The 26,342-nt window shown below is 39.1% G+C and overlaps 1 protein-coding gene across 33 annotated transcripts in view; it reads left to right on the top strand.

Moving 5' to 3' along the window:
- CNOT1 (CCR4-NOT transcription complex subunit 1) overlaps nucleotides 1-26,342 on the top strand; it is a 91,671-nt gene that overhangs the window by 63,377 nt on the left and 1,952 nt on the right. For 18 of the 33 annotated variants that reach the window (XM_078358360.1, XM_078358356.1, XM_008985965.5 and 15 more), the window contains 22 exons: nucleotides 741-857; nucleotides 1,129-1,239; nucleotides 1,656-1,733; nucleotides 1,907-2,084; nucleotides 2,900-3,030; nucleotides 4,784-5,080; nucleotides 6,105-6,245; nucleotides 6,338-6,442; nucleotides 7,046-7,165; nucleotides 8,679-8,870; nucleotides 9,743-9,885; nucleotides 10,412-10,520; nucleotides 10,618-10,787; nucleotides 11,715-11,967; nucleotides 14,178-14,426; nucleotides 15,579-15,742; nucleotides 15,899-16,016; nucleotides 17,923-18,024; nucleotides 19,605-19,778; nucleotides 21,751-21,900; nucleotides 22,536-22,716; nucleotides 24,781-24,913. In XM_078358360.1, coding sequence (XP_078214486.1) covers nucleotides 741-857; nucleotides 1,129-1,239; nucleotides 1,656-1,733; nucleotides 1,907-2,084; nucleotides 2,900-3,030; nucleotides 4,784-5,080; nucleotides 6,105-6,245; nucleotides 6,338-6,442; nucleotides 7,046-7,165; nucleotides 8,679-8,870; nucleotides 9,743-9,885; nucleotides 10,412-10,520; nucleotides 10,618-10,787; nucleotides 11,715-11,967; nucleotides 14,178-14,426; nucleotides 15,579-15,742; nucleotides 15,899-16,016; nucleotides 17,923-18,024; nucleotides 19,605-19,778; nucleotides 21,751-21,900; nucleotides 22,536-22,716; nucleotides 24,781-24,913 — 3,416 coding nt within the window. The remainder of the gene's footprint in view (nucleotides 1-740; nucleotides 858-1,128; nucleotides 1,240-1,655; nucleotides 1,734-1,906; nucleotides 2,085-2,899; nucleotides 3,031-4,783; nucleotides 5,081-6,104; nucleotides 6,246-6,337; nucleotides 6,443-7,045; nucleotides 7,166-8,678; nucleotides 8,871-9,742; nucleotides 9,886-10,411; nucleotides 10,521-10,617; nucleotides 10,788-11,714; nucleotides 11,968-14,177; nucleotides 14,427-15,578; nucleotides 15,743-15,898; nucleotides 16,017-17,922; nucleotides 18,025-19,604; nucleotides 19,779-21,750; nucleotides 21,901-22,535; nucleotides 22,717-24,780; nucleotides 24,914-26,342) is intronic. The other 15 variants (XM_078358367.1, XM_078358363.1, XM_008985967.5 and 12 more) reach the window with 1 other exon arrangement.

The raw sequence follows: 26,342 nt of genomic DNA, 5'->3' as shown, positions 1-26,342 counted from the left end.
GGGCTGAGGCAGGAGAATCGCTTGAACCCAGGAGGCGGAGGTTGCGGTGAGCCGAGATCGTGCCATTATACTCCAGCTTGGGCAACAAGAGTGAAACTCTGTCTCAAAAAGGCGGGGGGGATAAAAAGAAAAACAATAACTGAATAATCAGTTAAATTTTTTTTGTTTGTTTTTTTTAAGAAATTTGGAAAGAAACATATAAACAGTATTATACTGTGTCTCAGAAAGTTATCTTAGTTGGCTACAGAAATTTGTTAAGGACCTGGATATACTGAAGATGGCAATAGGAGGCTGATTTGATTATATTCCTTTGTATGCCTGCTGCCTTTAAAGACTTAACAAGCCTGGCTATCATCCTCATTTAAATTGAATTTTGCACTGGAAAATAGCTTTGCAGTTAGGTCTGCTTTAAACCTAGCTAGGGTTTTCAGAGTTGAAAATACATTTCTATGGGAGGATACCTGACACTTTTAACTTTGTGTTCTTTTTGAATTTTTGAATGTGTTTGCATTACCTATTTTGAAAAAATAAAATGTAAAGACTTCTTAAAGGTAAAAATGGCACTGTTGAATGATGAACACAACAAAATGATAATGATATATGGAGTAATTCTACTTTTGGGCATGTTCTTAGAAATGACAACTTGTCTTTAGAGTAGCATAATGGAATTCTCAAATACTTAGTTGAATTCTTTTTCATAAGCTCATTCTCATATCTTTCCTAATCTTACACTATTTCAGGTGCTCCTGACCTCTGATAAAGCTGCAGCCAATTTCTCAGATCGTTCTTTGCTGAAGAACTTGGGACATTGGCTAGGAATGATCACATTAGCTAAAAATAAACCCATCTTACACACTGTAAGTTTCAGCTAAATGTGTAAAAATTGAAAATCTTCATACAGCACGTTATGATGATTACAAGTCTTGACTGTTTGGAGCTATTTAATGATTATTGTGGTTTTATAAGATTTTGGCCCATGTTTTGAATTGTCGCCTCTTTTTGTAAGGCAAGGACTAGACATTATTTTGATTGCTGTTTTCGGGATGAGCTTGGCAGAATACTTTGGTTACATTATAATCGTTTCTGGGAGTATATTCCCAGCTTTTGAAAGTATTTTTCTTATTCTAGGACTTGGATGTGAAATCATTGCTGCTAGAGGCTTATGTTAAAGGACAACAAGAATTGCTCTATGTAGTGCCCTTTGTTGCCAAAGTCTTAGAGTCTAGCATTCGTAGTGTGGTGAGTAGATTCTAATATTTTATTCATGGCTAATTTCTAAGCATTGCTTTGTTTTAGCACAAGGTCAGGAGATTATATCTTTAGTTCTTGTGAGGTAAAGGTAGTTAAGTCTGTTATCCTTTCTGGCACTTGGAATTCCAATTGGAGAGGCTGGGTGAAATAGGAAAGATTGTAATGGTTGGCTTTAGGTTTTTCTTTTGTTTGTTTTGTTTTATTTTTGAAATGTGATATAGGTGAGAAGGCTAGGGGTTTTCTTATGGCTACATAGGTATTAAGTGTTTAATTTTGGTTATTTTTAAATTCTTGTTTTTGTTTCTTTTATTCCCCCTACCACTTTATGTTGTGTTGAATTGTTTTAAATAATCCAAATTAAAGGACACCTTTTGGGCCAGCTTAACATAATAGCTTTTCTTTAGGTTTTTAGGCCACCAAACCCTTGGACAATGGCAATTATGAATGTATTAGCTGAGCTACATCAGGAGCATGACTTAAAGGTAATTTACTGCTTCCTTGTCCTCTGGAACATTCTTTGCCTTCACATTATTGAAACTTATAGTGAAGGCAGGGTATGTTGGGGGAAATACTATAATAACTGCAAGTAGAGTAAATTATGAATAAAACTAAAATTTTGTTTTAAAAATTCTAATCCAATTCTTGAACTATGCAGTTAAACTTGAAGTTTGAAATTGAGGTACTCTGCAAAAACCTTGCATTAGACATCAATGAGCTAAAACCTGGAAACCTCCTAAAGGATAAAGATCGCCTGAAGAATTTAGATGAGCAACTTTCTGCTCCAAAGAAAGATGTCAAGCAGCCAGAAGAGCTCCCTCCTATCACAACCACAAGTAAGTGTGCTAATTAGTGAAGGAAGGCTTCTGTTAGCCAGGATATTCTCTTAAATGGTACACGTCCACCTATATAGCAAACTGTAATTTCTCACATAATGTAGTGGTGAACTTTGTATACTTTTTGGTGAGCCTTCTAATTATCAAGCAAAAGTAATGACTAGGCCTTGTGTTACCTTCTTAGATTCCATTCTGGCAGTTCATGCATAATACTAACTAAATGTGATTTAATCAGTTGCTTCTCATCTCTTTTGTTGAAAAGGAGGCTAGGTCAGGTTATCTCCTTTGTTGTGTGATGTCCCAGAAATAATTGCATACGATGATGGTCTGTTAACCACTCAAATCTGGGGATGGCCAGAGCTGCTTGATTTGCCAAGGGAATGGACTATTTTACAGGAAGAAGATGGGAGAAGGATGCAGGACAATTGATTGACTGGGAGTTGTAGTTAGAATAAATTGAGTTTTTCTTTCTTTCTCAATTCTCAGCAGCTCAGAATCCCCACATAAACCAAGGAACAGGCTAGGTTGAAAACAGACATCTGTAATATAGACTAAGTTTGTAGGACTTGGCTCTGATATTGTGGCATGGCTGCTCAGTGGTTTCTGTTCTGTGGGGCACTGTCACTGACATACTTTTACATGCTTCATGTCTATCTCTGTTAAAATAACAATTTCTCTTCCAGGGAGGGAAAAACAGTCCCGCTATATCCTCCCCTCATCCCCCTATTTAACTAGTTTAATTAGATAATGAGCTAATTTTATAGTAAAGTCAATAAATGTACTTTTAAAATCTCTTTTTATTACTTTACGTTTAGCAACTTCTACTACACCAGCTACCAACACTACTTGTACAGCCACGGTTCCACCACAGCCACAGTACAGTTACCATGACATCAATGTCTATTCCCTTGCCGGCCTGGCACCCCACATTACTCTAAATCCAACAGTAAGTAAACACTCCTTCATTTTCCCGGTTTCTAGTTTATGATAAGGTAAACTTTGGTTACCTTTTCTTCAGCTCTTTGCCTTTCCCTCTGGATTCCTAGGTTGTAGAGCTTGTCAGAGAGGATGGAGATCTAGAACTGCTATGTAGTTCAGCTGGGATTTTTCTTCTTCCCTTAAAAAGTAGAGTGATGAGATATAGGTTACATTGGTTCCCCATATTCAAACCCATGATACTAAAATTTAGCTGAATATAATCACACTCTTTAGGAATTCCTTACACAGAGTAAAAGATGTTTAATGTATATACCGTAGCTTTTTGCTTTTTATTTTCTTTATCATATCACTTTAGCCTTCTGCAATAAGCCATTTCCTCCAGCCAGAGGCTGAAAATGAGCTGATTGTGCCTGTGTATAAAATTTCTAGGCTAAGATCTTGAAGTAGGACTTAGTGATTTGAGTTATGTTACTGTGGCCTGGTTCTAGAAGGAGGTCTGATATACAGTAAGGTCATGTAAGATGACCTCTCATCAGTACTTTTCCCTATACTTAGTATTTGCTTTGTACATTCGAGGGGACATTTTATTGTTATCTTTATTTAGCCTTTTTCTACTTAAGAGAACATATAATCCAGAATCAGGTGAATGGAGTTTTCATGGTCCTTACATTTTTAGAAACTGAAAATGTTCACAAATACAAGAGTAACATTAATAAATACATACAACATTTTGTATTAAAACGAATTGGAAGGGTATCAGAGAAATTATTTTAACCTTTTCCCCCCAACTCCCATCCCTGTAGACATATTTAGTTTACAGAGTTGGCGTGGGAGGCAGTAGACACCTAGATCTAAAAATTGTGATTCATCAGTGATCTGAACGCTATTATATGCTGGTTTAATTTTTTTTTTTTTTTTAACAAATTCAGTAAGTTAAAGGGACCAAGTAAGTTTTGGGGCATAATTTATACCTGCAATAAAAGACTAGAAACAGTCTTTTTTTGAGACGGAGTTTCGCTATTGTTACTCAGACTGGAGTGTAATGGTACGATCTCGACTCACTGCAACCTCCGCCTTCTGGGTTCAAGCAATTCTCCTGCCTCAGCCTCCCGAGTTGCTGGGACTACAGGCGCGTACACCATGCCCAGCTAATTTTTGTATTTTTAGTAGAGACGGGGTTTCACCTCGTTGACCAGGATGGTCTCGATCTCTTGACCTCATGATCCACCCACCTCGGCCTTCCAAAGTGCTAGGATTACAGGCGTGAGCCACCACGCCCGGCCTAGAAACAGTCTTTCAAGTGAAGCCAAGCACTTCAGTGGGTACTGTAAAATGATCACTAATCTGATGAATTAATTTTAATTTTAATCGTTTTTGTAGGAAGTTTTTTTCTATAAACTTTATTCTTTTTATGTTTTCCCAAGCTAGTAGAGAAGTTGCTTTCTTTTAAGAATACTTGAGCCACAAATTTTAAGTAGGCCAGTAGCGTGTCTTTAAGTAGTTAATGCATGTTATAACAAACAGTTTATTCATTAAACTTGGATTAAAAAAAATAGACATACCTATTATTGTGTGTCACAGGGTATACTGAATACTGGAGCCCAATTTCTGTTACTTGAATTTTTCCATTGGTTAATTTTAAGTAGAAATTAGTAGTTTTTGGTTAACCTTGATTTACAGAATCATGAGTGTGATTGCCAGTAGGAATTGGATTGTCTTATTTAAACAAGGTGTTGACTTTGTCCTCCCCAACCCCCCAGATTCCCTTGTTTCAAGCCCATCCACAGTTGAAGCAGTGTGTGCGTCAGGCAATTGAACGGGCTGTCCAGGAATTGGTCCATCCTGTGGTGGATCGATCAATTAAGATTGCCATGACTACTTGTGAGCAAATAGTCAGGAAGGATTTTGCTCTGGATTCGGAGGAATCTCGAATGCGAATAGCAGCTCATCACATGATGCGTAACTTGACAGCTGGAATGGCTATGATTACTTGCAGAGAACCTTTGCTCATGAGCATATCTACCAACCTAAAAAACAGTTTTGCCTCAGCCCTTCGTGTAAGTTGGCTATTTCCTTGGTGTAGGTACAAAACTTATTACTGTTTGTAAGAATTTTTTTCTTTGTCTGTATATGGCACTGGGCATTAGCACTTTTTCTTAATACTCACCATATTTGTTTGATGTTTTTCGTCATCTTAGATTGTAATTTTGTGAGGCAAAACATCGTGTCTGGGTTTTTTTTTTTTTTTTTTTGGCTGTTATATCCTCAACACAGTGTTCGACAGATAGTAGATACCCAAATATTTGTTGGTTTAAGTAAAGATTTAAAAAGGAAATATATTATCTAACAATCTCATTTCGGTTAACCAGGAAGAATTAGATTAAAGCTGTTTGAGAAGGCCATTATAAAATGAACTAAAATGATTTTGCATGTGTACATACTTTCTTCAAATAATTCAGTTACTAGTTTTGACTCTCAGATACCATGGTTAATAATTCAGGTATCATGATTAATAATTTGTTTACTGCTTTATTGATTTTTTTGTTTGTTTTTAACATTTGTTTCATGAGATAGGATCTCACTCTGTAGCCTAGGCTGGAGTACATTGGTACAGTTTCAGCTCACTGCATCCTCCACCTCTGAGGTTCAAGTGATTCTCATGCTTCAGCCTCCCAAGTAGCTGGGATTACAGGCATGTGCTACCATGCCCAGATGATTTATGTATTTATTTAGTAGAGACAGGGTTTTGCCACATTGGCTAGGCCGGTCTCAAACTCCTGGCCTCACGTGATCTACCTGCCTTGGCCTCCTAAAGTGTTGGGATTACAGGCATGAGCCACCACGCCTGGCCTACTTTCTTGATTTTAAGGCGTATTCACAGTAAACTGATAAGGTGTATAGGGTATTTGTATCTTACAAGTGAGGAAGCAATTAAGACTATTTCAAGATCACAGCTGATTTATAAGTAGAGCCGCAATTTAAAATGCATTTGCCAAATGCACTGCTGCATTTTCTACTATCCTGTCTGTCCACATCAACTTTCAAGTCTTTTTCCTTCTATTTCCCCCTCCCCATTAATAGACTGCTTCCCCACAACAAAGGGAGATGATGGATCAGGCAGCTGCTCAATTGGCTCAGGACAATTGTGAGTTGGCTTGCTGTTTTATTCAGAAGACTGCAGTAGAAAAAGCAGGCCCTGAGATGGACAAGAGATTAGCAACTGTAAGTGTTTAGAATTTGCCTTTTAAGATTTTCTTTTTTAATTTAAGGAAGTGCCTTATAACAAGAACCTCAGTGACTTTTTTTGTTTGCAGGAATTTGAGCTGAGAAAACATGCTAGGCAAGAAGGACGCAGATACTGTGATCCCGTTGTCTTAACTTATCAAGCCGAACGGATGCCAGAGCAAATCAGGCTGAAAGTGAGAATTGGGGCTCTGTCTCTCCCCGCCCCATCTTTGCTTTATTTTTAATGTTCTTGTTGATTGAACTTAATGGGACTAGGACAGCAGGGTTAAATGTTGTTTATGAGAAAACATCTTAACTTGATAGCCATTTCACTAAATAGCTGCCTGTGGAGCAGGTATGAAATAGCTCTAAATGCCCCTGCTTCTCCAAAGTTGTTGAAGTCCTACTACTGTCAGGAGTCTATGTGTCTGCTAGTTTTCATGTTTCCCAGCTTGGGCTTCTCACATTAATAGTTGCTCATTATTCCCAATGAGACAGTGAGAAAACTAATAATGTTTACCAGCTCCAAGGGAGAATTGCACTGGCATCGTCCCATATGAGGCATTTTCCAAGAGAAACAGAGAATTTACAAATGCGGGTGACTCTTAGCAGGATTCAGGGAAATGGAAAGCCCTCTTCTGAACTGCGTTTGTGTGTGCATGCATGCTTAGTCATGCTGTTATATGTTGTAATGATTCTTGTGTCCCTGGGCTTACCCATATGCAGACTTCCACTTTCAAAACAATTTCTTTTGATTGTTGAGCGAATTCTGTCAAAATAGGTTTTCTTCTTTCAAGGTTGGTGGTGTGGACCCAAAGCAGCTGGCTGTTTATGAAGAGTTTGCACGCAATGTTCCTGGCTTCTTGCCTACAAATGACCTAAGTCAGCCCACAGGATTTTTAGCTCAGCCCATGAAGGTAAATGTGTATTAGATTAAATTGAGTATTTTACCAATTAATTTAAATGTTTTTGACATTTAATATATTTTTCACTTGCTTCCTCGGAGCATAATTTACAGGAAAAAAATACCCATAGTTGTTGAGTTGTAGGTATTCTTTGTGTCCAATTAAGTATGACATATAGGGGATTAAGGAAAAAATTGACATGGGTGATTTAACTTTAATGTTTGGGGAAATTAGGGGAATTTGCATGGTAACATCATAACTTCCTGTTTTTTGTTTTGTTTTGTTTTGTTTTTAATTTTTTTTTGAGACAGGGTCTTTCCTGTCACCCAGGCTGGAGTGCAATGGCATGATCTTAGCTCATTGCAACCTCTACTTCCCAGGCTCAAGCGATCCTCCCACCTCAGCCTCCTGAGGAGCTAGGACTACAGGCGTGTGCCACCATGCTCAGCTAATTTTTGTATTTTTTATAAAGATGAGGTTTTGCCATGTTGCCTAGGCTAGATATGAACTCTAACCTCAAGTGATCACCCACCTCAGCCTCCCAAAGTGCCAGGATTATAGGTCTGAGCCACTGTTCCCAGCCTTCCCCTGCTTTTTAAATAGAAGAATTTCCTAAAATTTTCAAAGGTGTTTATAGAAAGAAAACTTGGATATATAGGGAAAAAACATTTTCCCCCTGAACCAATTGGGAGTAACATGCTGACCTAATGTCCCCATCACTCCTGAATCCTTTGGTTTATATTTGTTTACAAAACCTTTTTTCTGTGTGACCATGGTACAACCATTAAGCACAGAAGTGAATACTGATACCTTACTCTATCTAATTCATAGACCTCATTCAAGTTTCACCAAGTGTCCCAGTAATGTGTACTAAAAGACTTGTTTTAGAATTTCACATTTCTTCAGTTGTCATATTTTTAAAGTCTCCCTCAGTTCTAGCTGGTGTAGATAACTCTTTTTTTTTTTTTTAATCGTTCATGACCATAACACTTCTGAAGATTATAGGCTAATTATTTTCTACATGGTTTGATTTGTTTCTCCAGTGTATTCTCGTGACTAGATTCAGGTAATGCGTTTTTTTGGAAATAGGAATAACTCAGAAGTAATCCTGTATTCTTACTCTGTCCTATCAGGCTTTGACAGTTGGACTGAGTATGATATTTTTCATGGTTTGGAATACTTATTTTCTTAGGATGTAGAGGTTTTAGTAGATGATACAGGTGGTGCTGCCCTCAGTCTGTCTCATTATTACTGATGATCTCTTCAATCACTTGATTATGCTGCTGTCTGCCAGGTTTTCCTGTCTCAAATGAAACACCTCTTCCCTTTTGCCTGCCTTATACTGCCCACCTGATGGTATTAATACTGAATAGCTCAGGAAGAAGGACTAGAAGAGGTCCTCCATGTTTGAATGTCAAAATAAGAAAAAGGAAGTAAACATATTAATAGACCTCCATTTGATACATGCAATAAAAAGCCTTAACATTCTTTTGTCTCTTCTTGGTTGTTTCCTTCTCTAAAACAGCAAGCTTGGGCAACAGATGATGTAGCTCAGATTTATGATAAGTGTATTACAGAACTGGAGCAGCATCTACATGCCATCCCACCAACTTTGGCCATGAACCCTCAAGCTCAGGCTCTTCGAAGTCTCTTGGAGGTTGTAGTTTTATCTCGAAACTCTCGGGATGCCATAGCTGCTCTTGGATTGCTCCAAAAGGTTGGTTCTTAAGCTGTTACTTGTATAAAAATGTTAGGTGTGTAAATGTTTAGTGACCTGCACCACCATCTGCATATTTATGCAGTAATGTTTAAGAATTCATAATAGAAATCAAGTTCTATAAGTAGGTGATCTTATTTTTTCCAGTGTAGAATGCAGTCATGGAAGTTTTGAATGGTAAAGTTGGAAATGTTTATATTTTTCTTAAAGATATTTTAGAAATGTGATTTTTAGAACCTTTAAAAGATAGCGCTTGAGAGAGAGAGAGAGAGAGAGAGAGAGTGTGTGTGTGTGTGTGTGTGTGTGTGTGTGTGTAAGAGACAGGGTCTCTCTGTCACCCAGGCTTGAGTACGGTGATGTGATCGTGGGCTCAAGTGAGCTTCCCATATCAGCCTCTTAAGTAACTGGGATTACAGGTGTGCACTGCCATGCCAAGATAATTTTTAATTTTTTTGTAGAGACAGGTCTTGCTTTGTTGCACAGGCTATTCTCAAACTCTTGTGCTCAAGCAGCCCTCATGCCTTAGCCTTCTGAAGTGTTGGGATTATAGGCATGAGCCAGTGAGCCCAGTGGCCCTTTAGATTTGCAGGGATAAGTTGATCCAAGAATTTGGATCAGGATAGGTAGGGAGCCTTGGGTTTTAACTATAGCAGAGCTTTTTATGAAAATGAAGAACACAAAATGAACTTAACTAGGTAGAATTTAGAGTATGTGTGATAGGCAACTGAAAAGGATGTTTGGAAAGTGGAAGGGACAGTCTTGAGGCTTTGGAAGGTATTTGGTAATGGGCATTGAGATTTGATTTCTGGCCTTGATAGTTGGGGCTGAGCACTGTATTTGCCATGGTTTTGAACACTTTCTTTCTCACATAGGCTGTAGAGGGCTTACTAGATGCCACAAGTGGTGCTGATGCTGACCTTCTGCTGCGCTACAGGGAATGCCACCTCTTGGTACTAAAAGCTCTGCAGGATGGCCGAGCATATGGGTCTCCATGGTGCAACAAACAGATCACAAGGTCAGTAGTCATCTTGGAAAAGTCGTGAGTGTTGGACTTCGATTGCCTTTCGACATAGATAACATAGATATGTCCAGGGGTTTCCCTTTTTTCTAGTAGGTAGATGGGAGGGACACTTGAACTTTCTACTTCTGAGAGGTGAGAATTGTTAAGTAGTTATTTTCCATCAGGTCTCTACCTTCTCCTCATGTTGGATATAGAAAAAACCAGTACCTTGTTTTGGGGAATAAATTGTAGGTCATTGTTTTAAAAGGTTTCAGTGATTTCTCAGACGTGGTATTCATGTATAAGTATTTTAATGTCTTAAATGGAATCCTCTGTTTCCTAGGATTTGAAAGCAAAGCCTGGGCTATCTGTTCTGTTCATTACTGGCTGTTTTTAAATTTGGACACTGATTTGCAGTTGAATCTCAAGGCATTCTTAATTTGGAGCAAATTTCCATTGAGTAAAATGAGTACTTTATTTTATACAGTATAGCCATACTGTATAAAGATTAGATGACTAAAGACATTTGAACCTTTTCTAGGTGCCTAATTGAATGTCGGGATGAATATAAATATAATGTGGAGGCTGTGGAGCTGCTAATTCGCAATCATTTGGTTAATATGCAACAGTATGATCTTCATTTAGCGCAGGTATGGAAGGAATTTACTTGCAAAGACAAAAGGACTCTGGGAATTATGTTTGTTCTTAAGTGTTTTCCCTCTCAAACTGTGTTTTCTGTGTTGCCAGTCAATGGAGAATGGTTTAAACTACATGGCTGTGGCATTTGCTATGCAATTGGTGAAAATCCTGCTGGTGGATGAAAGGAGTGTTGCCCATGTTACCGAGGCAGATCTGTTCCACACCATTGAGACCCTCATGAGGATTAATGCTCATTCCAGAGGCAATGCTCCAGAAGGGTGAGGATGAAATGCTTTGAGATCCCCGTGCATTTAGTAGTCTAGTATCTTTAGGAATGAATGTGCAGACTTACTAACATTACTTGTTATAACTGCTTTACCAACAAGCTGTGGGTGAGTAACTTTGGTAAGGGCAAAAGCTTAATTTACTGCCAAGCCTTTTTGGCATAGAGCAGTACATATGGTACCAGACTTAGTGTCAGAGTCCTGTGTTTAAGCCTTGGTCATGCCACTTAAAAGCTTTCTGATTTTAGGCAAATTGACTAACCCCCCTTAAACTTTTTTTCTTTTTTGGGACAGTCTCACTTTGTCACCAGGCTGGAGTGCAGTGGTACAATCTCGGCTCCCTGCAACCTGTTTCCTGGGTTCAGGTGATTCTCCTGCCTCAGCTTCCTGAGTAGCTGAGACTACAGTCATGTGCCACCATGCCCAGCTAGTTTTTCTAAAGAGACAGGGTTTCACCATCTTGGCCAGGATGGTCTTGATCTCTTGACTCGTGATCCACCCGCCTTGGCTTCCCAGAGTGCTGGGATTACAGACGTGAACCACCGTGCTCTAGCAATCTGTTCCTTATATAAAAAGGAAATAATTTCTCAAAGAATGATTGAAAATCAAGAGAAGTAATATAAAGAAAGTATGGTACATACTAGACAAGCAGTGAATATTTATTAACTCTGAACATCAGCTACATTTCAATGAACATATATTTTGGGTAAGAAGTAGCTAAACTGAGGGCAGCCATTTGCATGTTATGTACTCATAAGCAGATAAGAAGAGACGAAGGATAGTTTTGCTTCAGTTTGGAAGTGGTAAAGTGAAGTGGTAAACCACTCTTTTGGTTGCTGTTAAATAAGTAAATTATCCATCTGTGTCTGTAAAATCACAACTACGAGTAGACTGATTTTCACCATGGATTCATTGTATTAGGTTGCCCCAGCTGATGGAAGTAGTGCGATCCAACTATGAAGCAATGATTGATCGTGCTCATGGAGGCCCAAACTTTATGATGCATTCTGGGATCTCTCAAGCCTCAGAGTACGATGACCCTCCGGGCCTGAGGGAGAAGGCAGAGTATCTTCTGAGGGAATGGGTGAATCTCTACCATTCAGCAGCAGCTGGCCGCGACAGTACCAAAGCTTTCTCTGCGTTTGTTGGACAGGTAGAGCTTTTGGAAAGAAAGGTGCTTTTTATTCAACATAAGTAGGGTGTGATGCCTCCAGTATTAAAGCTCAGTATTACATCCCTGTTGTCAGACAGTTACTTCCATACTCATGCAAATACAAAATGTCATCATTATGTGGTTAAATTTATAGTCTGTTTTCTCATGGTTGATCACTAAGCAGTAAAGTCAACGTTTCCTGCCCATTATTGGTTCTGTATATTCCATTTCAGTTGTCACAGCTACAAAGTACAATGGGTCAGATAATGAATAATGAAACTACCAAATGTAATTTTACTAGCACTGATGGGACTGTGGGCTAATAAATATGTAAAATTCTCACAGTAGCCCACATTAAAAAAAAAAGATATAGTAAAACAAAATGCTTAACTATTGAAATGGTCGAGTGTTTTAAGGTATTTTCTAGTTTAAATATCTATTTAAACGTAGTGACATTTTTTTTTTGGACAATAATTTCCAGTATTTCTTTTCATTAGATTTAATGCAAATTGGACTTTGAGTTAAAGTCTTAAGAATAAAGCTCCTAGCTGAAAATCAGGTTTGGCAGTAATGTTTGTGAATAGGATGAACAGGAAAAGGGAGCCATAGTACCATTTAGCATTCTGTTTTTGATTGTCACTGGCTCCTTTCAGCGACTGTGAGGGAATCAGACCCAATAAGTCCATGTGTCCCAATTATAACTTGGCAAGAGTGGTACTTTAACTGAATTGACGTTGGAATTTCCTTTATTAGAATGCTGCAATTTTTTTTCAGGGTGAGTTGTCTACTTATTTCTGCGGATTGACCATTATATTTCTTCAAACTGAACCCAAAATTTAGGTATATTGCTAAAGAAAGGTGACAAATTAGGTCTCTTTTCAAATTAATGACAATTGAATGTGGAAGGGCTGACTTGAATTCTAAAAATTTACTTGAAATTGGATTTACTGTTCAAAATGAATGTTACTCAGTAAATTGTACTGAGTGTATTTCTCCCCTGAAAGAATCCAGGGAATTACAAAACATACCCTACTGAAAAGCTGTTACTGCATGTTTATAGTCTGATTTATAATTTGAAAGGAAGAAATTGGAATCCGTTGGTCTTTGTGACCATTGCTATTTCATGGGTATGGATGTGGCACCTGTCTCTGCCCTTCCTGTTGGCTTGTTTGCTTTCATTTCTTCTTTCTCTTCAAAAAGATAGTATATTACACTTTTCTGCTTCGTATCCTTTTGAAAATTCTTTCCTTCTTGATCACATCACTCTGTCCTTATTCCTCCCTCTCTGTTAATTTTTCAGATACCAATGTAGACAAAAAGTCCCTTTGCCATGCTGGCATTCTGTCCCAGCAAGGGTACGATATTTATCATAGTCTTAACCAGTTCAGTTGTCTTAACTGCTTATCAGGGACAGTTGTTTCAAAAATTTCAAGATAACCTTGAAGTTTTTTTTTTCTGAGCTTGGTTTCTTTCTTTAGTGAGTACTGACCTGTTCTTCCTCTGTAGCCTTAATGTGTATTTCACTGTTGTCTTTTTTTTTTTTTTTTAAAGGGATGATGGGAACTAGCCAAATAACAATTCCATCATGCTTCAGTTCTGGTGCATATGTCATATAGTTTCTCATTTTTCCTTTCTTTTAAATAAGTTGCATTTTCCACATTATTTTAACTTAATATAACATTTCATTACATTAAAATACTTAGACTAGATTTGTGCGTATTTCCATTTGGTACTTATCTATTGTACAAATTATTGATTTTTTTCCGGGGGTAACTTGTAGTTTCAAAAGCTTTGATATTGGTTAAATCAGTTTGTGGAAATTATCATCAAATCCTTGAGAAGTAAATTATCTTAAATTCTGTGAGAAAGTAAAATAGATGTAATTTAGTCTCCTCCTTGGGGTTCATAATCTCTTAATATGATTTAGAGAGTTACTAACAGTTGATTCTATTTGCATGGTTAATTTTCCACATTATTTTGTGATGACCTGATCCAAATTGCTGTATTATCTGTCAGTTTCCATCTTCTCTCTTCTAAATTAAACTTAAAACTGGAAGAATTCTGTCATGGCACCTTAATGGGAAAATAATTCTCCTGATGACACATTTTTTACAATGTAAGAATTAGAAATATGACAGTAGGAACAAAAGAGAGTATATATTTTAATATGAAAATTAAAGGTATATGTGTGTGTTGTCTCATTGTGTCTCTGTTTTTTGTTCCTGTGGTAGATGCACCAGCAAGGAATACTAAAGACCGATGATCTCATAACAAGGTTCTTTCGTCTGTGTACTGAAATGTGTGTTGAAATCAGTTATCGTGCTCAAGCTGAGCAGCAGCACAATCCTGCTGCTAATCCCACTATGATCCGAGCCAAGTGCTATCACAACCTGGATGCCTTTGTTCGACTCATTGCACTGCTCGTGAAACACTCAGGGGAGGCCACCAACACTGTCACAAAGATTAATCTGCTGAACAAGGTCTGAAATCTTTTCTTGCCTTAGTCTTGGTCTACATCTCTGGGCTTTTTTTTTTTCTTGTTTTCAAGAGAGTATCACTGTGTCACCAAGGATGGATGCCTCCCAAGTAGCTGGAAATACAGGCATTACTCTTGATGTCTGGAACGTTCTAGTTTTAGTAGAGACAGGGTCTCACCATGTTGCCCAGGCTGATCTCGAACTCCTGGCCTCAAGTGATCTGCTTGCCTGGGCTTCTGAAGGTGCTGGGATTATAGGCATGAGCCACCATGCCCGGCCACATCAGTAGTTCTTAACCCTATTGGGGCCAACCCTTCCTCAAAACATTTTGTTGATGCCTCTTTTCTGTGCTTGAATTAAATTCGTAGATAATACATAAACATATCTGCCATGTCTTAGAAATAGAATATAGTGCCTTAACTGACATATAAAAAGAAAGAGATCTTAATGTATTTCAATATGTTAATACTTGGTATTGACTGTAATACGAATTTGCCTCATACACAGAATCACTGTGAGTGAGTGGCTAGAAGTGCCTCCTGCTGATAGACTGGCAACTCAAGTACATGAGTGACATTAGTCATTGGCTTGATTTACACAGCAGAGTTCCTGAAAATTTGAATATTTAAACAGTACAAAAAATGCGTAAAAATGGACTTTGATTTTTGGATTTGGGAAATTAAGAGATGTGTTCTTCAAGTCCCTCACTGTTCAGTGGGCAAGTCAAGTGGAATGGGATCTCTGCAATAAACAGCTTATTGCCCGCTACCTACTAAACGCTAAGACAAGTGTAAATTATTGCCACATGTCAACTTCATGTCAGACCAGAAGAATTGGATTGTTATATTCTGTTAACATGGTGAAATATAAGGGGCCTTGCTGATTTCTAGAGCTGAAGAAAAACCATTGGCCATTGGTGGTGAATATTCAGGTGTGGTCCAAGGTTGTTGAAATTCAGAGAAACACACAAAACACTGAAGGCTGAGTAAAACCAATTTATGGCCCCATCGGCTACCAGCATGTAATTTTGTATTCAAATGGCATATATGCATTCCTTTTTGTCAAGTTTAAGAATACAAAGTTTAAAAAGCATGACTTCAAAATGGTGAGTGAATTATCGAATGATTAGTAAACTCTAATTTGTGTTTTATATAGGTCCTTGGTATAGTAGTGGGAGTTCTCCTTCAGGATCATGATGTTCGTCAGAGTGAATTTCAGCAACTTCCCTACCATCGAATTTTTATCATGCTGCTCTTGGAACTCAATGCACCTGAGCATGTGTTGGAAACCATTAATTTTCAGACACTTACAGCTTTCTGGTGAGTATTGTGTTTGAGATTTCGTGTTAAGGTTTGCTGGATTCATGTAGTAAAATTTTAGGAGTAGAACCCTTGAGCACTTTGAGCCTTCATTCATGTGCTGTTCACTGTTTTTAAGTTGGACTGTGCTTCTGACTAAGGTTTTTCTTCTTTCAGCAATACATTCCACATCTTGAGGCCTACCAAAGCTCCTGGCTTTGTATATGCCTGGCTTGAACTGATTTCCCATCGGATATTTATTGCAAGAATGCTGGCACATACGCCACAGCAGAAGGTGTGGCTGCAGTTTATCTCCTGTATAAGACTATAACTACCTGGGCTTATCAGCACTGCCTATAAATTTCTATTAGCATTTAGTAGTAATTGTACTTCTTCCAAACTTAGTTGGGAGTTCTATTTATTGTTCACTCAAGTCTTGAGAGAGGTTTAACCAAGTACTTGACTGCCTCTGCCAGAAAGCCATTCCTCAGTGATAAAGTGTTACTGCTTCAACTCAGTTGTGGGCCACCTGTGTCGGTCTCTCAAGGTTTTATTTATTTATTTTTTCCTTTCTTTTGCTTAAAATGTTTTGCTTCTATATGCACAGAATGATTTATATATTTGTCAGTAAAGGGTTTTTTTTTAGGGGAAGAGGGGGAAGGGGTATTGTTTTTACTTATTTAGAGACGGAGTCCTGCTCTGTTGCCCAGGCTAGAGTGCAGTGGCGCATTCTTGGCTCACTGTCCTCCACCTCCCTGGTTCAAGCACTTCTGCCTCAGCTTCCGGAGTAGCTGGGATTACAGCCGCCTACCACTGTACCTGGCTAATTATTGTATTCTTAGTAGAGATGGGGCTTCACCATCCTGGCCAGGCTAGTCTCGAACTCCTAATCTCCTGATCCACTTGCCTTGGCCTCCCAAGGTGCTGGGATTACAGGCGTCGGCCACTGTGCCCTGCCAGGTGTTTTTTTTAAAGTTAAAATCCATGTGTGCCCTCCTCAATATCTGAATAAATCTCTGGGTAATAGGGCTCTGGAGCTTGTTGGTTTTATAGATTCTCACTCTAAATGCTGAAGTTCTTAGACTAAGGTTGAGGTCTACTGGACTACTTTATGTTGAAGGATTATGATCAAGTTCTATTAAAGAGTTCTTAATTTAATTGGTAATACAACACAGTTAACATGAGAAGTTTTTTTCCCTCCCATCTTGGAATTAAATTGGCAAATGAATACTGCAGAAACTACCATTCTTTGGCCCTTCAGATCAGAAGAAATGTGACTGCTATGTAATATGGAGGGAACTTGACAAAAAAAGGAAGGTGAAATAGCCCTTTAATTAAGTTGGTTTTGTTTGGTGGAGCAGCATTCTAGGAGGAAGAAACACAACATATGAAATACAATTATCCAATAATTAATTGTATGGTTGGGAAAGGGTGAGCAAGCCAACTTTGATAATAGAGGATTCATGTTGTGGACTCAACAAGATTATTTGCCAAGAGTTGGGTTGCAAGAGGGAGAAGAAATGATTGAGACTCAATAAGGAATTAAGAAAACAGATTTCTTGTTAGTTTCTGCAGTTGACTATTTTGTGTTCTATCAGAAGTTTCCTCAAGGTTTCATCCTCTCCCTTTTTAAATTTTGCTACAAGCACACAGGGACCATTATGTCTTGAAATCTGGAGCCAGTTGTTTATTTCAAATACTATTTCTCACTATCTTCATAATAACTTAGGTCCTTTTAAATGCCAATTTTTTTTTCTTTTTTTGAGATGGAGTTTCACTCTCATTGCCCAGAGTGGAGTGCAATGGCATGATCTCGGCTCACTGCAACCATTGCCTCCCAGGTTCAAGTAATTCTTCTGCCTTAGCCTCCCCAGTAGCTGGGATTACAGGTGCCTGCCACCATGCCTGGCTAATATTTTGCATTTTAGTATACATGTGATTTCACCGTGTTGGCCTGGCTGGTCTTGAACTCCTGACCTCAGGTGATCCACCCACCTGCCTCAGCCTCCTAAAGTACTGGGATTACAGGCGTGAGCCACTGTGCCTGGCCTTTAATGCCAATCTTTAGTAGAGGTACACCGTTAGTATTCTCTACTTACATTAGCATGAAGAAAATAAGTCAGTGTAGCTGCTTGGGTGACTTCTAGTGGTTGAAAAACAGCTGAGTATAATTGTGACTCATGTACATTTCTTTCTTTCAGGGGTGGCCTATGTATGCACAGCTACTGATTGATTTATTCAAATATTTAGCGCCTTTCCTTAGAAATGTGGAACTCACCAAACCTATGCAAATCCTCTACAAGGTAATTAACTTGGATTTATTATAAATTAAAATAACTTTGAGATCTTAAAATACACTTCAGGAGTCAGGCCTTGTTTTGTTTTTATTAAGCATTTAAGGCAACATACATTCATTCAGAAAGTGCAGAAATCAAACGTATTTGCTTAACCTGCACCCAGATTGTACAAGTGTTTGTATGTTAGACTTTAGAAGATACTACAGTTTTACAAAGAGTTTGTACGAGTTTATACTTTTGAACAGCACAGAAGAGTTACTGTTTTTCTCACATCTTGCCATACTTGGTATTGTCTGTTTTTCATTTTAGCCATTTTGGAAGTTACACTGTGAGATCTCTTTGTGGATTTAATTTGTATTTCCTTGATGATCTCTCTCTCTCTCTCTCTCTCTCTCTCTCTCTCTCTCTCTCTCTTTTGGAGACAGAGTCTCTCACTCTGAAACCCAGGCTGGAGTGCAGTGGCGCAATCCCCAGTTACTGAACTTTTGCCTCGCAGGTTCAAGTGATAACTCTGCCTCAGCTTCCCTAGTAGCTGTGACTATACAGGCATGTGCCACCACGCCTGGCCAATTTTTTGTGTATTTAGTCGACATGGGGTTTCATCATGTTGGTCACACTTGTCTCAAACTCCTGACCTTAAGTGAGCAGTCCACCTGAGCCTTCTGAAGTGCTGGGATTATAGGCACGAGCCACTGCACCTGGCCTCCTTGATGATTTCTTAATGAGGTTTTCATGTATAGATAGCTGTGGATGTCACCATCACCTTTTTGTGATGCTCTTCTTCCAGTCTTTTGGCTGTTTGTATTTTTATGTACTAAATAATTCTTTATGTATTCTAAATACAAGCCCTTTGTTATTATGTATTCAAACATCTCCCACTCTCACTGCTTGCCCTTTACCTCCCTCAAAGGAAGGTTGAAGTGTTTTTTGAGGAACAGAAGCTTTAAAACTTATTTTAGTCAAAACTGTAGATTTTTAAACCTCTGTTGAAAAGTTGCTTTTTGTGACTTGTGTAGGAAATCTTTGCATGTCTCAACGTGCTAAGTTGTTCTGTCTTTCACCTATCTGAATTGTCAGATTTCCGGGCATAAAATCGTTTAATGTTCTAAAACTGTTTTTCATGACTGTAGGATCTGTAATGTCATTCCTGACATTAGTAATTTTTGTATTTTCTCTAGCAGTCTTGGTTAGGGTTTATCAGTTGATTAATCTTTTATAATAACTAACTTGGGCTTTGATTTCCTCCCTTTTCAGTACTTTACAAAACTTATTATATGCTTTTACTCTGCTTTTTTTTTTTTAGCTTCTGAAGATAGCTGCTTACATCATTGTATCTTTTTGTCCAGCCTTCTCTTCTAGCATTTCATTTCAGTGTATAAATTCCTGATGCCTAGTTTTTCATACCTAAATGGAAATATTTGATAAATCATCTGTGATAATGTTAATTAAAGCGTAAAACTTTTGAAAAAACGTTACTGAAGTGTATTTTACTTTTTTGGGGGGGTGGAGAAAACGTTAAATTCACAATAGGAAAATGTTAACTCCCTTTTCTTAGTGTGGCAATGTTTTTCTTGTTTTTAAAATAGGGCACTTTAAGAGTGCTGCTGGTTCTTTTGCATGATTTCCCAGAGTTCCTTTGTGATTATCATTATGGGTTTTGTGATGTGATTCCACCTAATTGTATCCAGTTAAGAAATTTGATCCTGAGTGCCTTTCCAAGAAACATGAGGCTCCCAGACCCATTCACTCCTAATCTAAAGGTAAAGTTCCAACTAGTTAAAGGAAAAGTTATGTCTTATTATTTCAGTCCTTTCTCTGATAGTAGGCTGTTCCAGCACTTCCCTACCCAACATACATGCACACTGTTAGTTAAGAGTACTCTTTAAAGGAATTAATCATGTTTTTAAGCCTAATACGTGGTATAATATTGATGCTATTGCTGTTGCTGATTCACAGCATTTTTCTAGTTGCTAGTTTTCGTATTAATTTTGATATTAAATTTAGCTCTATTTATAGAACCCTGGCTTAGGTGTTGGGGCAGGCATTTGCTGGGTGTGCCCACATGGCAAAGAATCACAGAACAAATAGACCTTTGTAATCTCTGTATTTCTTTTTCTTTCTTTGATGCAGAGTCTCACTCTGTGACCCAGGCTGGAGTGCAGTGGCACAATCTCGGCTCACTGCAACCTCCCCTTCTCTGGTTCAAGCGATTCTCCCACCCCAGCCTCCTGAGTAGATGGGATTACAGGCATATGCTACCATACCGGGCTAATTTTTTGTATGTGTTTAGTAGAGATGGGGTTTTGCCTTGTCGGCCAGGTTGGTTTCGAGCTCCTGACCTCAAGTGATCTGCCTGCCTTGGCCTTCCAAAGTGCTGGGATTGCAGATGTGAGACACTGCGCCTGACTGTAATCTCCGTATTTCACAGGTGTTTTGTGTGTCTGTGCACCTGTGCAGTTGTCCCTTGGTCCCTTGCTGTTCTTGGGGGATTGGTTCCAGGACCACTGGGACACTAAATTTTAAGTGTGCTTAAGTCCCTTATGTAAAGTGGCATATAACCTTTGCATAACCTCTTAAATGATACCTGTATTGCTTATGATACCTAGTATAGTGTAATGCTATGGAAATAACTATTTTAAACTATATTAATGAACTGTTTTTAAAATTTCTTATTGTATTATTATTATTTTGATATGAAGTCTCACTCTGTCACCCAGGCTGGAGTGCAGTGGAGTGATCTCGGCTCACCGCAGTCTCCGCCTCCCGGGTTCAAGTGATTCTCCTGCGTTAGCCTCCTAAATAGCTGGGACTACAGGTGCCCACTACCATGCCTAGCTAATTTTTTTGTATTTTTAGTAGAGATGGGGTTTCACTATGTTGGCCAGGCTGATCTCGAACTCCTGACGTCGTGATCCATCCGCCTTGGCCTCCCAAAGTGCTAGGATTACAGGCATGAGCCAGTGCACTGGGCCTGCGAGCTCATTCTTGAAGTTACTACTTTTTGTAGTCTACCCACCGTATTTTCGACTTGAGGTTGATTGGATGTGGAACCTGAAGATATGGAGAACCCACTATATGTTTTTCAGTTGTTGGAATAAAAGGAGAGAAAGGACCACTTAAAATCTCACCACCCTGATGTGGCTACTATAGTTTAAGAAACAGGCTGTTGCCCGGCTGAAGGGCAGTGACGGTTCACAGGTGTGAACATAGTGTACTCCAGCTTCAAGCTCCCATGCTTCAGCCGTCTTCCTGCTCAGCCTCTAGAGTAGCTGAAACTAGAGGTGCACACCACTAGAAGTACCCAGCTATAGTTTAAATGTAGTCTCTACTGTGTCACATGCATTTTTTCAAAAAGGACTAAGTGTGATGTCTTGTCTTGCTGAGGCTTCTTTTCAAAGAGTCGTAATGAGTGAGGAATCTTATTCTGATTTCTTGTTTTGAAATCCAAGTCCAGGAAAAATCAGTTAGTTTTGCAAATTAGACCTTTGCCCAAAAGGTATCTTCCCTCTGGAAAGGAAATACATTATAGAGTGAACAATTTCTATTGTTTTCTACCAGGATTCTTCTAATTAAAGAAAGACTGATTAAAAGTAATAAAATGTGGCACCTATGCTCTTCAAGGCATTTATAGTGTATATAGTTTTAGAAAAACTGTTCTACCACTTTTTAGCATAGGTGTAACTTACTAATACAAATGACTCTTTGTGATTCTTGCATTTTTGTCTGTGGCAGGTGGACATGCTGAGTGAAATTAACATTGCCCCCCGGATTCTCACCAATTTCACTGGAGTAATGCCACCTCAATTCAAAAAGGATTTGGATTCCTATCTTAAAACTCGATCACCAGTCACTTTTTTGTCTGATCTGCGCAGCAACCTACAGGTTAATTTGTTTGGCTTAAAATTCAGCTCTGTCTTCCATAGAAAGCTCTTTCTGTGTCTGTATGGTCCTATGTGTGGTCCATTTCAGAGTTAAGTCTTTATTGTCATTTCCATCAGTTGGGTGAGCTTAACTGGATTTATATATTTACGAGTTCATTTCATCAGTGATATTTTGCTAAAGCTTTGGATGAGACAGCCCTGTGAGAGTAGACCACTGACAGTCATTAGCTGTTTGTACTCTCAAGGTTTTTCTAAATAAATGGATGCTGATTCACATTTCTGTATAGGGTATTTTGAAAGTTGCATGTATTTACAATCTATGCTGTGCAACCACACCTTTCCAGATATTTCATTGGCACAGTGAATATTTTGATTTTATAAACTTAACTTTAGATCTGTGTCATGAGTACAATGATAGAAGCTTTGGCTTCCTGAGGGAGATCACACTTCTCTTATTGGTACAACCACGTTTGGAGCATCTGTGTATTTGTTAAAATAACCTCACAGATTCATGCAAGTGAATCATAATAAATGTTCAGCCTTTCCACAAAGGTGTAAGAAGGGCTTAGAAATACTGAGGTAGAATCAGTCCTCTGCAGGAGTAAGCATAAAGGGGTTCTGTTTTGCTCGTTTAAGGTATCCAATGAACCTGGAAATCGCTACAACCTCCAGCTCATCAATGCACTGGTGCTCTATGTAGGGACTCAGGCCATTGCGCACATTCACAACAAGGGCAGCACGCCTTCAATGAGCACCATCACTCATTCAGCACACATGGATATCTTCCAGAATTTGGCTGTGGACTTGGACACTGAGGGTGAGTGAAGCCTGCCAGTTCTCAGAGTAGAGTTCTCTGTGCTTTTTGCTACAATCTGATGGCAATTCTACAAATGCTTCAAGCCACAATAGTGAAGGACAGTTTTGTCAGTATATTCACAGGTCTGGCTGATTATTTTATCTTTAATTGGACATTATCTGCTCAGTGCAGAAAATATAAAAAAGCACAAAGGAAAGGCTTCTCTAGAATCCTGTAGTATCAGCTTTGGTGTATGTGACTGCAGTTTTTAGTGTGAAAATAAACTTCCTTTTATTTAGTAGTCCCTTTAAACATAGGCTCTTGTGGCAATGTTTTGTTAACCTGCCTTATATAAGCATTTTTATTGGTGTCTGTCTGGTAGGCATCCTGTTAAATATTTGTGTATAAAATTTATAAGACTCTCCTGTTCTGCAGAAAGCTCACAGTATAATTCCTGTTGCAGGTTGCAGCTTTCCTGCTTGAGCTACATTTCTTTTGGTGCTCTTCTTATATAATAGAGACCTCGGGTGCTGTCTAGTTGTACAGTCCTGTCCAGGTTTTGCATACATATACTTTAGCGGGGGACATTACTCTTAACTTTGCTACTGATTCTTAAGAGGTGAATTAGTGTTGCATATATGCTGATGCCTATATGTAGGGTGGATTTAAGACAGCTTAAATTCAAGATATAAAATTGAACACCATCACATCCAGAGCTCGGCAATAAAAGGATGGCAGCCTTTAGAGAAATGTGTCACTGTAATAGACTCACAAACATGAATAATTAGCAGAGGCAGATAATCAGACCCAATTAAGATAGTATTTATTCCAAAGTAGTTTAGACTAATGATTCTCAAAGTGTGATCTGTGTACCCTAGGGTGTCAAGACCTTTTTAGGAGGGTTGTGAGGTCAAAACTTTTTTGAGACAGTCTTGCTCTGTCACCCAGGCTGGTATGCAGTGGGGCAATCTCGGCTCACCACTATTTCTGTCTCCTGGGTTCAGAGGCAGTTCTCCTGAGGAGCTGGGATTACTTGCATGTGCCACCATGTCCACCTAATTTTTTTTTTTTTTTTTTTAAAGATGAAGTCTCACTGTTACCAGGCTGGAGTGCAGTGGCACGATCTTGGCGCACTGCAGCCTCTGCCTCCTGTGTTCAAGCGATCCTCCTGCCTCAGCCTCCTGAGTAGCTGGGACTACATGCGCCTGCCACCACACCCAGCTAGTTTTTGTATTTTTAGTAGAGACAGTGCTCCACCATGTTGGCCATGATGTTCTTGATCTCCTGGCCTCAGGATCTGCCCTTAGTCTCTCAAAGTGCTGGGAGTACAGGCGTGAGCCACTGTGTCTGGCCTTTTTCACTCTTGTTTCAGCAGAGCAGAGACAGGGCTTCACCATGTTGGTCAGGCTGGTCTCGAACTCCTGACCTCAGGTGATCCACCCACCTCGGTCCCCTAAAGTACTGGGATTACAGGTGCACGCCACTGCACCCAGCCAGTTTTTGTATTTTTAGTAGAGTTGCGGTTTCAGTATGTTGGCCAGGCTGATCTTGAACTCCTGACCTCAAGTGATCCACTTAACCTCCCAAAGTGTTGGGATTACAGGTGTGAACTGCTGCGTCCGGCCAAAACCATTTCCCTCATAAGACAACATTTGCTGTTTTGGATCTATTCTGTCATGAGTATACAGCTGAATTTCTCAGAGGTTACAAAAAATACACTGTAATAACAAGTTGAACACAGAAGCAGAAATGAGAATACAGCTGTCTTTTATTAAGCAAGAATTAAAGATCTACAAAATGTAGAAAAACTTAGTGATGAGTGTCACCAGAAAATATTTCATGTTACTTCTGTTAACATATAATGGGTCTCTGTTTAAAAATGAATAAATATTTTACAAATCTAATTTCGAATGTGGCAAATACTGAAATAAAACCTACAGAAATGAGAACTCGGGGGTCCGGAGAACCACAGCTTTAAACCAAAGATTAATTTGAAAGCCTCTATCAGAAACCCAAACCCTAAGCAGTCAGAACTGTCTTCCCGTGTTCACTTTTCAGACTAAGTCAAGGTTTCTTAATTTCTAGGTCGCTATCTCTTTTTGAACGCAATTGCAAATCAGCTCCGGTACCCAAATAGCCACACTCACTACTTCAGTTGCACCATGCTGTACCTTTTTGCAGAGGCCAATACGGAAGCTATCCAAGAACAGATCACAAGGTAAGAGAGCAGTTTACTTTTTAAATGCTTCAAAATGGTCCCCCGTCCTTTCATCTTAAAGTCTTTGGTTTTTGTTTTTCTATGCATTCAATGTTAAGTAAAAATCTTATTTAAAATTATTGTTTTTGATAAATAGTGTTGCTGTGTTGCCCAGGCTGGAGTGCAATGCTGCGGTATCAGCTCACTGCAACACCTGCTTCCTAAGTAGCTGGGATTACAGGCGCCCACCACCATGCCCAGCTGATTTTTGCATTTTAGTAGAGACAGGATTTCAGGATTTTGACCAGGCTGGTCTTGAACTCCTGACCTCAAGTGATCCGCCCACCTCAGCCTCCCTAAGTCCTGGGATTACAGGCTTGAGCCACTGTACACAGTCTTCAGTGAAAATCTTCTACATGTCCAATAATCTTTTAATTGTGGGATACAATTGTGAGCAAAATGGATGGTTCCTGCCCTCCTAATACTCATTCTGATGGACACATATCACAAGTAGAGAATTAGAAATCATAATCATTGCTTAATGAAAAGTAGTTTATGCCACAAGGCACATTTTGATTAAAGGTCAGAGTTTCTCTGGGGTGGTGGTGATAACTTGTCCTAAGTCATGTAGGCGTATGGAAGACTTTGGACTTTTCCTCATTAACTCTGGGTTGAAAGCAGTAGCAATAAGAGGATCATACTTGCATTTCCTTTTTTTTTTTGAGGCGGAGTTTCACTGTTTTACCCAGACTGGAGTGCAATGGCCCAATCTCAGCTCACTGCAACCTCCGTCCCCTGGGTTCAAGCAATTCTCCTGCCTCAGCCTCCCAAGTAGCTGGGACTACAGGCATGCACCACCATGCCCAGCCAATTTTTGTGTTTTTAGTAGAGACGGGGTTTTACCATGTTGACCAGGATGGTCTCGATCTCTTGACCTCATGATCCACCGGTCTCGGCCTCCCAAAGTGCTGGGATTTATAGGCGTGAGCCACCGTGCCTGGCCTGCATTTTCCTTACAAGAGTTAGCAGTCTGTTGCCGGATTGCCTAGACTATATATAGCATTGGAGAGATTGTTAGTGAGATAGATATATACACACTTACATTTTAAAAATTGGGCCAGACTCTTGAAACTTGCCCATTTGCCTAATTAAGTTGTACCTATGGTGCTAAATATGGTATTCCTTTGATTTGTGTACCAGAATATCTTATTGGATGCTTAGATGATGTGTTCCATTTTGTTTATATAAAGCTGCAGTACGTCTCCTTGCACTTTTGTTACGCTTCATGTACAGTTGGTACATGAAAGGACATAAAGTTAAGCCAATACTTACTGGCATTCAGAAAAATTCTACCAATTTACACATGCACTAGTAGTAGAATTCTTCCTAACTTTTCATTGAGAGCTCATTCTTTTATTTCTTTGAGGTGTAGTCTCTGTTGCCCAGGCTG

Source organism: Callithrix jacchus, chromosome 20, assembly GCF_049354715.1.
Source record: "Callithrix jacchus isolate 240 chromosome 20, calJac240_pri, whole genome shotgun sequence".
In the NCBI taxonomy this organism is placed as follows: Eukaryota; Metazoa; Chordata; class Mammalia; order Primates; family Cebidae; genus Callithrix; species Callithrix jacchus.
This window is presented reverse-complemented; position numbering and strand designations above follow the sequence as displayed.